General features: G+C 30.9%; 1 protein-coding gene across 7 annotated transcripts in view; it reads left to right on the plus strand.

Moving 5' to 3' along the window:
- LRP1 (LDL receptor protein 1) overlaps positions 1-15,063 on the plus strand; it is a 627,804-nt gene that overhangs the window by 402,254 nt on the left and 210,487 nt on the right. For all 7 annotated transcript variants that reach the window (XM_085820318.1, XM_085820321.1, XM_085820322.1 and 4 more), the window contains 2 exons: positions 3,955-4,160; positions 9,659-9,846. In XM_085820318.1, coding sequence (XP_085676444.1) covers positions 3,955-4,160; positions 9,659-9,846 — 394 coding nt within the window. The remainder of the gene's footprint in view (positions 1-3,954; positions 4,161-9,658; positions 9,847-15,063) is intronic.

Here is a 15,063-nt window from a genome sequence, read left to right on the forward strand (position 1 = left end):
ATTTAATTGTAGCTTTTGAAAAAAGAGAAACAGTAATTTAGGACTTAAAGCAGAAAGGCTAATTCATAGAGCATTTCACCCTAAAACAGAAAGCGAGGAGTGACAACATAGTCATGTTCACACTGACTGTAAAGTTGCAATTTGCAGCAAAGAAATAAACGTTTTAAATTTGAAAAAAAAAAAGAAATCCCTAAAAAACTGTGTGTGAAAAAGGAAATTTAATTTATAAGAGAAAATTTTATTATTGTAAGCATTTATAATGTTTAAAAAGTTAATAGTACTTGTTTATTAATTTTAATATAATTGATAAAATGCACTTTGTTTGATAAGAAACTGCAGGTTTATCCCCCCTGTGCATTTAATATTAAATCATGAAGAAAAAACTATGGCATTCATTTTTTTTCCTTTATCTGCATACTAAGTGTGAGAATTCTTATAACGTCTTTATAACAACTTGAAGTTAGCCAGCCCCCCTCTAAAAAACCCTTAGTTTGGCACAGTTTTGAATATATATGTCATTTTTCCCCTCTGCAGCTTAAGAAAAAGAACTTATGTTTGACTGCCCTTGAAATCGATAGTTTTTTACAAATTTAATTTGATTTATAATTTTTTTTACCTAAATATAAATTTTACATTGGCATGTTTCTCTTCCGATTTAATGTAATAACAAATATTTTTAAAATAATTATTTAACTTTATATACTAAACACATACATTACATTTAAAACATTTATTTTTTTATTTGTCACATTTATGCACGTACATTACTTTTAAAACCTGTTTGGGATGAACGCAGCAAAGATGCCCTCCAGAGCCTAACGCCACATCCTTTCATTACCGTGAAACCTGACAATCACCTCACAGTTGCATAAAAGCAAAATATTTCCTAACAGATGATTTTACTAATCCATATTCTATTCAAAAGATTGCTCTTGTACATTAGTATTTCTCTCTCTGAGGTCATAATGATGTAGTCAAGTGTCTGTGATTTATTGGATTTTTGTAAACATAAACACATGCTGGGGAGTGATAAGGGAATCACGTGGCCTTTTAGCTCATTTTGAAGTGGTTGTTTATGGTTTTGATTCTATTTTAGGATGGGATTTTATGGGAGGTATTCTAGCATGGGTTTTACTTTTAGATTTATTTGTGTAGCTGTGGCTAAAAGACCACCTTATCTTTCCTGAGGAGAAAATATGTAAAGTTATGAATGATCCAGCTATGGATCTTTCCGATGATGACAATGAAACAACTATAAATTATTGGAGTTCTGCATACAGTAGTTCTGAATTAGAAGATGATAATAATAAATATGCATGATTGAAATTATTGCATGATAATAATGCAGTGTCGGTCTTTGCATTGATCCATGCTTTGAGATTCTTCATAAAGCTTTGAAATATTAATTATTTCAGTATTCTTCAAGTATTTCATAATGTTAAGTGTAAATGTTTTAAATTTTTTTTAATATTTTGCATTAACATTTAGTGTTTAAGTTAGGTACTTTTAGTTATAGTAAAATATAACATATCCATATTTTTATTGTTAAATATCAATTATGGTAATTAAATTTTTGTTATGATTAAAATTATGATATCTTTAATCACATATTTAAAAATTGTTTCATTTCTACTTTAAATGTACATTTTATCCATTATTATGTAATGCATACTTTCCAAAATTGTTTATTGGCCGAGCGGGAGAAAATGCCCCAGCCCGTAAGCGCAGTCTGTGTGTAACATCTCCCATCCTGAGAGAGCGCTATCTTCCGCAAGCTGCCGTCCTGAATGGGTTAAATAAATACAAGATTGTTGACTTAAGTTTGACGAAACAACTTTGCTCACAGTATCTAAAGATAATTAATAAATCTTTGAAAAGAAGAGGAAAGGAGGAAGATCTTCTTTATATGATTTGCACAAATGAATAAGCTAGCCCTTCTCCTTGGCTTTGACTAGCTTAAGTAGCAGATATATTTAACCATCTGAATGAATAATGTACCTGAATGTTAATGAATAATCCTTTAATGAAAGACAATCTAGTTGAAATAGAAGTCAATGCATGTAGTCAAGTGGAATTTGAAAATTTAGATTTAAAAATTTAGATTCTGCATACACATCTAAAACCTTATCCACAGCCACAAAGCAGCTCTGCACACATTCTTACCATTTGCTACCCCCTACATGTGTGAATTGGAATTTTCATTACTTTTCCTCAAAATTCAAAAGCAAGAAATCCCTTAATGCAAGTGATGAGTTAATTATGCCTCTTACAAAAAAGGAGCCTCACTTGAAAAGAATTATCATTAATTAACAAGAAAACATTTATTAAAAATTGATTAATAATTTTGTATGTTTATGTGATGTTATGCATTTTTTATATTTCAATAAATAAATTATGTTGTAACAAATGCAGTTTACTAAATAAAAAATAAAAATGCATTTTTATAGGGGAATTAATACTCATTTGCACATTCAAGAAGGCACAGATCATAAAATATTAAGAAACTATTGTTCTAGATCAGCAGCATGTTTCTGCGTTATTGTAGTTTCTTTTTACATAAGATTGAAATATGTCTCTTTATGAGCCAAGTATGCCATCCTACAGATGCTTTCAAATTATTGCACTGATATGATTACTGTTTGGACTATTTTGATGCTTGAATTTTTTTCATATTCCTTGTAGTTATGGATCCATTCTGTCTTTGTTCAGAAAACTATTTAGTGATAGATTTTTCTAATGCTAGCCATGAGTCAATCCCTGGTTGCAGAGAACACTTTTGCTTTGTTATTTTTTAACACATCTTCCTGTTTCGTCCAATATTGCAGCAGTTTCTCAGATGCATTGTATTTTCTTGTAGCAACAGTGTTATCAGTTTGCTTTGCTATTCCAGTGACTTTTAATTCTGAACTAATTTCATAGTACCTTTTGACCAGGACACTGGCACAAATGTGTGATAGCCAGGTTAAATGAGAAAATGTTCTCGCACAACTGCATGCCAGCTGGGAAATGAGTGTGTTTCTTGCTGTCACATATGCGTGACAGTAGGCACGAAAGTGTTAAGTTTATATGCAAGCCGTGTTAAACCTTTCCTGTGATTGAATGCAGTTAAGGAGACTAGTGATCATCCTCCATATGAAGTACGAGGGCTGGCCATTGTCAATAAAAACCTTGAAAAGAGATATTTAACTACTAGCACACCATGAGAGCCTCAACCCATGGTTTTTATATATGAATTCTCTCTTGAGCCCCAAAGGCTGAACCAGGACACCGGCGCTCATTTCACCTTGGGTCTCGGAGACCACTCCAAGGGGAAACAAAATACAAACGCTGCTGTTGACCTGGAGATTGACTGGTCATCAAAGTGCCCTTGCCAGTACTACAGGGGCTTGTCTGTCACCTAGGACTTCACCAAGAATACTCAGACTAGGCAAGCTGCTAGTATCATCAGCAATAAACGTAATTTTAATGATGGCAAGTGAATGCATTTTGTTTTCAGTTTTAATAATTATTTTATAGAACCTTAAAACAGATATCCGGTTCTTAAAAACAGTTTATACATTTTTAAGCTGAGAATAACTAAAGCATATTCTTTCTGTCTTTCTTCATAAAAAAACATAAACATATTTTTCATTCAGTGTAATTGAATGCGTTTCATTTTCGGGTTTAGTAATTATTTTATATAATTTTAAAATAGATATCATAGTCTAAAAAAATATTTTTAGAAGCTAAGAATAACTAAAATTTTTATGTTCTTTCTGTCTCTGATTTTCTTCTCTTTGAACCTTCAGATCCAAATGCATATGTGTGAAGTAAGCTGAGAGTTGAGTATTTTTAGCTCTAGTGCTTTGGTATTCAAAATTGTCTGTATTCTATTTATATTTTCTTAGTATCATTAATTATAATTTTGCCTTTCATAGTGTAACATGTATGTTCATAAAGTAAATGATATTTCAGCCGTGAAACCAATGCTTATATTTTCTAATCGCTACTATATACGGCAAATTAATCTTCATGGCCATGACGCTGAGTTGTTGGCTCGTAACCTCACAAATTCTGTAGCTTTGGATTTTGACTGGTTGGAAAACTGTTTGTACTGGTCAGATGTGACTGCCCTTGGAAGCAGTATTAAAAGAATGTGTTTGAACACTCCTGGACATCAGGTATATTTCATATTCATCTGAAATGGAGTAAAAAATTATTTGAATATGCCAATCTGATAAGATTTTTGTTATTCATTTATTTTATTTTCAGATTACCAGTACTTTATAAGACTATTTAAAAGTTTTAAATTTTTAAAGTAAATTTTTAAATTTTTATATATTCTGTGACAAAATTATGCATAATTAATGAGAGGGGGGAAAGAATGATTAAAACACAAGTTAATGGTTAGTTTTTAAAAATTTAGCTCTCAAGCTTTTAGCTCCTCAAATTTAATGGAATTTTGTATATATTTACCAAATAAGTAAACTATTTACTTTGGTAGATATTTACCAAATAAGTAAACTATTTACTTAAAAGTGAACAGTTTACTAATTAACAATAGTTAACTCAGAGCTGTTATATATTGCAAATAATCTGCCTTAATGCAACTCTTAATGTAATAATACTTTAGGGAGTCTGGACCAGTTTTCCATTAGCTTAATGTAATTTTTTTCTCAGTGTACTCATCCTGTAAATTGTTAAAATCATGCTGAAAAACCCTTCTTGAAAGCATAAGTAAAGTAAAATTTCATCCACCCATTTTTTAATAACCAGTGAAGTCCTTTTTTCCACCCTCTTTCTTTCACCTTTTTGAAAAGCATGTACAAGTGTGATTAATCCCAGCTACTCCCAGTGCCTTTATCTTGAGTCTAATTTAAATGGTTTTTACAGCATATTGAAACTCAACCTTCTTTGAAGTTTATTACTGAAGGGTCATAATAGCTCATTTTTTGCCCCACGTTGGTTCAAAAAATGGATCCTTATTTATTGCCTGATTTTATTGCACATAAATTGTGTATAAATACAGCAAATTTATCTACACTGAACGCTGTGGTAGTTGTATTAAAACTTTTTTATTCTTTTTCGAAACTGATCATTTTGATTATACTTTTAAAATGAATCTGCATTAACATTTCTTGCAGCTTGTTGAGATCCTTTATAATTTTAAAAAATGATCACTGTGGAAAAAAAAAAAAAAGAAAAAAATAGAAGGGACAGTTCTGTACCTCCCGTTCTACTGGGCTGGTTGGCGAAATTAAACTTGCGTTTTTCAATGTCTCGAAAGTACAACTTAAGATATGTATTAGATTTATATATAGCATCGTTCTAATATAAGTATTTTGACACAAAATTGGACTTTTTCTGAAATAACATGTCTTGTTTCTATATTTCCATTTTATTACTCAAATTACGCTAAACTACCAAATAGCGCGAGCAGTTTTTAAAAATTTAGCTCTCAAACTTTTAGCTCCTCAATTTTAATTGAATTTGGTATATATTTATTAATCTCTCTTTTTTTATTAAATTTATTTTATTCTTCCTTTCACATTTCAAAATTCACGTTCATTCCAAATAAAATTCACCCATTTTTTATGATTTATTTAAAAAAATTTTTTATAAGTTTTTCAAAAAAAATTGAATTATGATCTATAAAATTTTTATCATTGTCTTAGAGTAGACGTATTTGTAAGCATACCTGCAAAAAATTATAATTTTTTATTCAAAATTTCCGAAGATATACGTGAATTTATATATTGGCACATTTGGAAATTTGGCATGTTTGTTGAAAGCGATAAAACATCAAATATGGTTTATACACTATCCTAAAATTCTTTGAAAGTAGAAATGATGTGACTTTTTTTCCACTTATGCACAACGTAAAGAGGTAGGAACAAGGTGCCTTTTTTCCCGCTCCAACATAATGGAAGGGAAAAGAAACTGGGTTGCCATATATTAAGAAGTTGCCAAGTGAATTATTTTTGGTGCAAACTGAAAAAATTGTGCCAAGATAAATTTTTGAATTTTTCTGTAAATTTCAAACCAAATTTTACAAAATTTAATGAAGGCATAATTTGAGTTGCAGAATCGAAATGTGGAAAAAATTTGGTATCTTATTTCAGAAAAAGTCCAATTTTGTGTCAAAATACCTATGTTAGAACAATGCTATTTATTAATCTAATATATATCCTAAGTTGCACTTTCAAGACATGCAAAACGCAATTTGGATCTTGTCAGTTGGCTCAGTAGGACAGGAGATGTAGAATTGTCCCTTTCCCCCCCCCCCGCTTTGCACCTCTATTACCTACAGTTAAGCATTTAGCATTATCAGTTAGTAATGAATTAAAAATTTTGTATTTTAGCAGCGGTGCATTCAGTCATTATCAGTTGATACTGAATTAAGAATTTTTTGTCTCTAAATAAGCTAGTTCCTCAGTGATCAATGCAAAGGAGAAAGATGCAATGTTTAATAGAATTAGAGAGGCAAAATCAAAATTCCTGTTATTAAGGAAGATATTTATAGAATGGTTAGATATACACTCAGAAAGTGTATTGGTAGGTAGATATATTTTAAAAGTAAAGTTTAAGTTTTGCTGAAAAAATTTATGTGGATAGTGAATTCAATATTTCAAGTGGTTAGATTCGGAATTTTAAATTATGATACAGTGATATTAAAAGTCTGTGGCAAAACTACTTCTATAGCTACTGCAACACTTCATACTAAACAAAATTAAAGTTAAAGAAATAACTGAATTTACTCCATATGGTATACTGAAGTTAATGAATAAGGATTCTTTACTAAATTGTAAATTAACAAGTTATTGGTTTTTAAAGAAGCCTAAAAAATATTTATGCATTCTCTAAAAAATGTTCTATTTTTATATTGGTGCTTTTGTTTATATTTGTTCCAGTATTTGCCATTTGCAAAAATAGCAGTACACAGGATTTGAAGCAAGATATTTTCCATGTACAAGATATATAAGGTCAAGATTATTATTATTATTATTTTAAGGAATATGTCAGAAATTATATGGCTTTAATAATGATAAACCTTTGCCTATAGTTTTTAAAGCAAAATAGGAAAGCATGGATAAAAATGATATCTTTCAAGAATGGGCGCATAATTTTGATTAAAAAAATATCATCAAATGAAAGGAACATCATGTTTCTTGATAACTGTACATCGTCAAGATTCTGGACAAAGTTAAATTAGCATTTTTTTTTCTTAACTTGATTTTGCAGTGTGTGGATCAGTAAATAATTTACAGCTTCAAAAAGCATTAAAAAGAGTTAAATACACTTTTTAATTTAATGCAACTGAAAACCTTTAGTACATATATGCAAAATGCTCTCCATTTAGTTAAGACAAAGCTGCCTAAAATGAAGTTCCCGCATAAAAACTGCATTGTCATCTCTTTACCTTCAATACCTTCAAATAATGTGACCTCTTTACCTTCAAATAATATGAAATTTCCTTTCAAAAGATGCAAAGTACATGAATATTCCAAAAAGTTTCCTCATCAAAGGTTATGTTCCAATTAAATAAAAATGCAGATGCTTTAAAAGTGATCTAATGAAAAATGACTAAATATTGAACAAATCAATAGGACTTTGTAGAGACGTTAGGGTTTTTTTTAAGCAGGAGATGTGAAAAAGTATGCAATGCCCTCACCGGGATTCAAAGCCTGAATCTCTTGAATATGTGTCAAGTATGCTTCCAATTATATCATGAAGGTGCCTTACTACCCCTGTTAAAGGGCAACTGGGTATCAGGGGCTCAGTTGTCAAATCCTGATGGTGATGAATTATTGTCCACCACTTATTAGTTCGGACACCTATTGTAGAATCGTTAGATTTTCTTGAAGCTGGAGATATAAAAATTGTGCAGTGCCCTCGCTGGGACTAGAACCCTGGATCTGTCAAATATGCATCAACTATGCTTCCAGTTACACCACGAAGGCGTGCAAAAAGGAGAGAGAAAATACTTTTTAACTTTATAATTTGAATTTTTTTAGAAGAAAAAACAGGAGCATATATCAGTAAAATGTGCTGTTGGTTACAAATTTTCATTTAAAGAACAAATCATTTATATTAATTCATATTTTGAAAAATGGGATAAATAACTGTTTAAGATGGCAATGAAAGCAGTTTAGTATGAATGATTTAATCAAAGTAGCACGACATTTACTTACATTAGTTATAAGTAATTGTTTTATTATTCCATATTTCTTATTGATAAATGAAATTGAGGTAATCTTCTGTCTGATTGTTTAGTTAATCAAATTTTAATTATTTATTTATTTAAACTATATTTCATCATAAAACAAAGTTACCTTTGGTCTAGCTTGGGCTTATACAGTTAATGAATGCTATCGTACAAAATGTCAATTCAGGATTCTATTTACTCCATAAGGTCAAACAAATTAAGAATTGGTCATAGTTGGTATTTGAGTGTTGATTTCATGTTTGATATGGGGAAAGTGTGAAAATGTGACATTCGTATGGAAAGTTGTAACAATAAGTGAAATTCTAGAAACAGGGGAGTTAGTCTTGCTGAAAGAAGGCTCCCTGTAGATGTGACAGTACTTGCAGTACAGTAGGTCACATGATATTAGCAGCATATGATCAGTTCTGAAAATAGTACAAAGGTACGCTGAAGTCAAATGGGATGTGGATATATGCGTTTTATAATAATGCTGGTTTGGATTTAAGGCCCGTCTTCACACATAAATTATATTGTTATTTGAGCCAAGTATTTAATCATGATTCATTTGTGGAACTTATTACCACTGCCTTGCAATGTGTTTGTTGTATGTTGGACTGGAATAGATCAAATAGGTCATGGCAAAGCATAGCTCTCTGCATAAGATTTTGGAAGATTTTCTTAGGAAAACTGGATTGTAGTCATATTACTTATGGGGAAACTACAAAAATGTTCATGCAGAAATTCTCAAATTAAATTACCAGTGATGAACAACAATTTTATCTGCTTGGCTGCTGGAGGGGGATACACTTCTTAGGCATGAATCTATATAGACATTGCTGTTGATGTTGAGAAACTAGAGGTAGACATTAAAATGGGTGCAAACATTACACACCAGCCTTAATGCTATGACTGTCATTATCCAGGAAGTGCAAGTACATGACAGTGATTGGTAGAGAGCAAAGCTTTTGTGAGTTTTGAGTACTGTGTGATCTATCCAGATAACTGTCTTCCTGCTCCCTGATGCAAGAAATAGATACACTGTCTTTTGGGACAAACATAATCTGATTTTGTCATTACTTCAGTCCACATTTGAGAATATTCTTCAATATGACCAGTGAATTTCTATAGACCTGGTATATAATATGCTTGGCAGACTTAAATGAACAGCCTACAAGAGCTGAGTAGAATTTTAATAAGAAATCATCTCTGTATCTTTGTTGTTAAATAATAACTTTACATTTGCATGTTGGAATTATAATGCGAATATCACTTTTCCTTTATTAATGAATTGAAGGACTTCATTTATGTACTTTTATATTCGTAGTTACCAGCTCATATTTTTTGTCTCAACTATTTATATTAGTGTTTACATGTGGATTTTCTTCAAAATTTGATTTGTGGCAAATTAATGGTCTTGATATTTTTATTTATTTACTTTTTAAGCTTAATCCATTTATATAATTTTCCTCAAAGCTGTTGCATGCTGGCTCTCTTCAAAGCCCAGATGGACTTGCTGTAGACTGGATAGGAAGAAATTTGTATTGGTGTGATAAAGGCAAGGATACAATTGAAGTCTCAACTCTTGATGGTCGATTTCGAAAAGTTCTTATTCGGAAAGGTTTGCAAGAACCAAGAGCTATTGTTCTTGATCCTTTCCATGGGTAAGCATAATTACAGCTTCACTTAAATTATTTATGTAAGAAACAAGTAATGGCACTTTTAGATAACTACTATAATATACAACATGTATAGAAAACTACTCATTCATCTTCTCACTTTATGGAAGTATTCATTATAGGATTAAAAAACAAATTATTGTCCACATTATTTTCAGTATACATTGATAATTCAAGACAATGTGCTAGTTGAAATTTAATGTACTGTAATTGTTCAAGCTTTTGTTTTTTCATCTTTTAAGATGAAAAAAGTATGTACAATGTACACATGTGTTGTGATGTTATTGCTTTAAACGTATGTGTGTGCTGCATGAGTGAGTGAGGCAGGCAGCAAGCAAATTAAAATTATTATGAATTGCTTCAAGGAAATCTTGATTCATTATTTAGTATGAATGATCAGTAACAATGAATTGTTTTGAATGATCAGTAACAATGAGTTGTTATGAATGATAAATAACAATAAATCTTAATTCATTGTTAAAGCTTTTTATATTATTTTAATAGCTATTTAAAGTAAAGGCTTAAAAACCCAAAATGATTAGAAGGAAATTTTAAAACTTGTATTAGTGTGGCCAATGTTTTTTGAACCACATTGGTGAGAGATGGTGAAAATTTCCTGAAATTCAGAAACAGACTTAAATGTTGGTGGATTATAAATCATACATTTTATTGTTATTGAAGTCTTGCATAGAGAGAAAGTTAAAATTTTTGTGACTAAGGGCTGTAAAAAACTAGGGGATAGGCAAAGTTGTTGAGAGAATTTTTAATAGAAGAAAGTAATAATAGAAAAATTTCTAAAAACTTTTGTCATTACCAAAAGGCGACAAATATCTTAAAAAGAGAAGGCAGTTAGTTGGCTTTTGTTTGAATAATGAGAAGTTATAGGTACTTTGATTATCTAATTTAAAAACTACTACAAATGGAGTTGTATGATAATACTCATAAAAGAAAGTACTGAATACTCTTTCCTCCCTTTTAATAGAAAATTACCTATAATAAAACCCCATCACTGTATTCGGAACAAAAACCTGGATTTTTGCCTCCAGATGACTGATTGATAATTGTTTTATTTGAAACTATATCATCAGAGTAATGAAATGCACCCAGTATATATATATATTATTTTTTAATAAAAGATTAATGCATGGTGAATCTGAACAAGTGGGCAAAACTTTATGGGGTGATAGAAGGCAGCTATATGAGCAGTATTTGTCATAGTGTCATAGAATGTATGGTCAGGACGCAAGCCAAGTTAAAGGTAGTTTTCCACTGTCACATTTAAAGAATTAACACAAGATTGAGGAGTGGTTCTAGGAAAAAAGCGCACAGGAATAATGCTCATAGGTATAAATGGTCACAGAAAAAAGCCCACACATAAAAAGCTCACATGGAAAAATGCTCACTTAGAAATATGCTCACACAGAAAAAAGCTCACATAGATATATGCTCACATGGAAATAAGCCCACTGATAAATAACATAGATATATGCTCACATGGAAATGAGCCCACTGATAAATAAAATATGTAGGAATATCCTTACATTAATCAATCAATAATTAATCGATCTGAACATCGTACACCTACTTAATTTTTAAAAGAAAAAATATTTAATCATTTAAAAAAATTATTGGACAAACGCTCACATAAACCTTTTCAGAGGTGGTATATAAAAGAATGAGAACTATAGTAAAATTTTGCATGTACTATAATATTTTATACCACTGCTCCTGTACGACATTTTTATTCTTGTAACTGCCAATAGTTATTTTTTTTTACTCTATTTTTTCATACTTTTGATGTGTATATATAGGAATTGATGTTTGAATGTAGTTATTTAAGTTTGGAACCATAAAAGTTCTAGAAGACCACAGTTTCCAATCCAAATGTGGAATCATTATGAAGCAACCTCAGAAAAATCTCTAAAACCATAAATCGTTACGTAAGCTTTCATAAGGTACTAATCATTTAATTGTAGCCATCCCAGTATGTGGTTTTTATTTGACGGACTGAAAAAAGATTTAGCCTGTCAACATTTATTATTAGCTATTGTAAATACAGGGTGTACTGAAGTTTAAAAAAAAAAAAAAAAGAAAAGAAAGAAAAAAAGAATATATAAAAACTTACATTTAGTGTTATAATCATATTAATATTTCTTGATCTATAATTAAGTTCATTACAACACGCTCACATAGCACATCGTTTATTCCAAAACCAACATCAACTGACAATTACTTCACTTCAGTTCGACCAGAAACTAGTGTGTTGCCACATATATGTAACATCTTCCCTCGTTTGGGAGAGTCATAGGAATCAAAGCATTATATAATTATCATATTTGGATGGTCAATATACATTACGACCACTTCTTGTTTTATATACACAATCACGATTAATATTATTGCTGTTATCTTGATGGTGAGGATCATTATGTCTTTTTGGATGTTCACAACTTATATTTTCCTAATTCTCATTACATAGATCATAATAGTCTAATATCACTAAATTCTTCTGATTTTTAGTTTTTCTTAAATGGAATTTATTCTGTCTAATTACCCTATTATCTTTTGTTCGAATCCAATATGATCTAGGAGTTGAATTTTTTTTTTTTTTTTTTTTTTTTAACTATAGCAGGCTCCCATTTATTTTCCCATCACAACATTACCTTTTTCCCAGGAATAAATTCAGGTCTTTCCCTTGCATGATTAATCCCACAAATCTCCACAGAAAAAAAGCTCACATGGAAAAATGCACACTTTGAAATATGCTCACATAGATATATGCTCACATAGAAATAAGCTCACTGATAAATAAAATACATAGAAATATCCTTATATTAATCAATCAATAATTAATCAATTTAAACATCATACACCTACTTGAATTTTTCAAAGGAAAATTATTTAAATTGCGAAAACATCTATGGTATTCTAACGTCAGAACACCTGTGTTGGAAGAAAAGACCGGTTGTCTTTTAAAATATTTATTTTAAAAACATAATTAGAAATTCTTGAATAGTAATTAAAAATAATCAAATCATTTCAGCCATAATACATACAAAGGCCGCTAACGTGGCGACAACGCTGGGATACGTCTGCTTTCACTTGTTTACAGTATCAAAAGCTTATTACACAGCGCTCTTTCCTCATTTTGTTAAAAACCTGGAAAGAGAATAATTAGTCCCTTATGTCTGGAAGCCACACCTGGGGGGTTTCCGCTGCACCTTTCTTCCAAGCGTCTGTTGTCCATTCTTTCGCTGACAAATAGATAGTTCTCATTAAGCACCTGGAAGTCCGAGGGTGCATATGTCTGAACGTCACAACTCCTACCCTCCGTGGGGGTGGGGTTTCAGAACTTCGATTTCTCGTACCTTACCACAGCAAGTCTTAATAATAAAACTATTGAATAATTATTAGCACTAATACATTTTTTTCACAATGCTGGGTTAAGTTTAAACCTTTTAAGCAAATCCTGTTTATGTAATCGTAGTCATAAGCCTGCTGCTCTGGTTCTCGCATAATCAGCTGAACTATGTCACTTGGCAAGATTGTCAACAGGACAGAAACCCATTCTGATTGGTGAAGATTCTCACGCTTTGCTTGGCGCTCAAACATAACTAGCTACAAACTAATATCGTACTCTTCAGGATCAAATTTTGGAATAATTTTTTTTGATCGTAACAGCTTTTCTTAAGTCCATTCCTGCCATTTACAGAGTGATTTCTGTTAGAGGCTAGTAATCTTAACTTCGATATTTCAAATTCCATTTCTTCTCTCCTAATTCTTTCCTGCCTTTCTTCTTCTTCTCTCCTAATTCTTTCTTACCTCTCTTCTTCTTCTCTCCTAATTCTTTCCTGCTCCTTTTTTCTCAAGCCTCATTGAAGTGATATTTTCTAACAGGCCTTTCATTAGTTCCTCCTCATAGGATTCATTTCCCATAATCAGCTGTCTTAAATCCAATATCCTAAATTCAGGGCTAACTTTTCCCCCCTAACTCTTCAGCCAAGGATTTAAGATCCTCTTTCCTAGTGTTAGCTAAGAATGCCATGATATGAACAAAATTATGCTAGCAAACTAACAATTTTATCTCCCTCACACTAAATCTATATAAAATGGATTTACACAAATATAATTTTCACAAAGAGGGAGTAAAATTGAACCCTTAATGTTTTTTCAAACATTTTTTTACAGATCTTAAACAAAAACAAGACAGTTTACACTATAATATGCACATTATGCATTCAAATAAAAATTTGTCTACTTGGGGACTTATGATACTACAGATAATATTACCTTTTAAAAGCTTTAAATTCAGTTGCGTTAAACTCAATTGCTTATGCTAATACAATATACTTTCATCAAAATTTGAGGTATCTTAAAATATGCAATCAAAGGTTAATTATAAAAAACATATATCTACATGATCATAACTAAACATTAATATGACAACCGTTAAAATGAAAAATACTTGAGATTTCTAGCATTCCCCTTTTACTCATTCAATAGAAAAAATTTTCTCAATTCTTACACAAATAATGTTTGACACACCTTAACTGAAAATTCTAATATTTATAATATTCAAAACGTCTTAGAAATGAATGTCAGAATGCCACTTAACCTTAGAACCTTCAAGGTTACAGTAATTCTTCTCCTTTACACATTCAATTATATAAACTTAATTTGAGCAAAACACCAGAACCTTCAAGGTTACAGTAATTCTTCTCCTTCACACATTCAATTATATAAGCTTAATTTGAGCAAAACACATTAACATTTCCGATATTAAAAAAAATCTATTAACACAGATTTAAATTCCAAAATTTATACTTCTTATTGTAATGTAAAACCCAAACAGCACATTTCTTTAAGCTTTACAGAAAACAAAGTTGACTTAAAACAGTTATGTGGACTTGTACACTAAATTACAGAAATAAATTAATTTACAGCCTCAATATCCAAGGTACTTACCAAGGTACCTCACCAGTATATAGATGCTGATGATTCCGACACTTTTCATTACTTTACGCCTTCTCAGTAATCTGATGATCTTCGGGCAAAGAATACACTGCACTGCACAAATTTTTTCAGGTACAAAGATGATTGCACAACTATCACTTTTTTTCCCTCACTACCCTGCACCTTCACAATGATCTGATGATCTTCGGACAAGGCTTGCCTGCACACTTCTGCACTAATTTTTCTCAA

Source organism: Stegodyphus dumicola, chromosome 7 (genome assembly GCF_044657685.1).
Source record: "Stegodyphus dumicola isolate Sdum_Otavi_A_Nest chromosome 7, ASM4465768v1".
NCBI lineage: Eukaryota > Metazoa > Arthropoda > Arachnida > Araneae > Eresidae > Stegodyphus > Stegodyphus dumicola.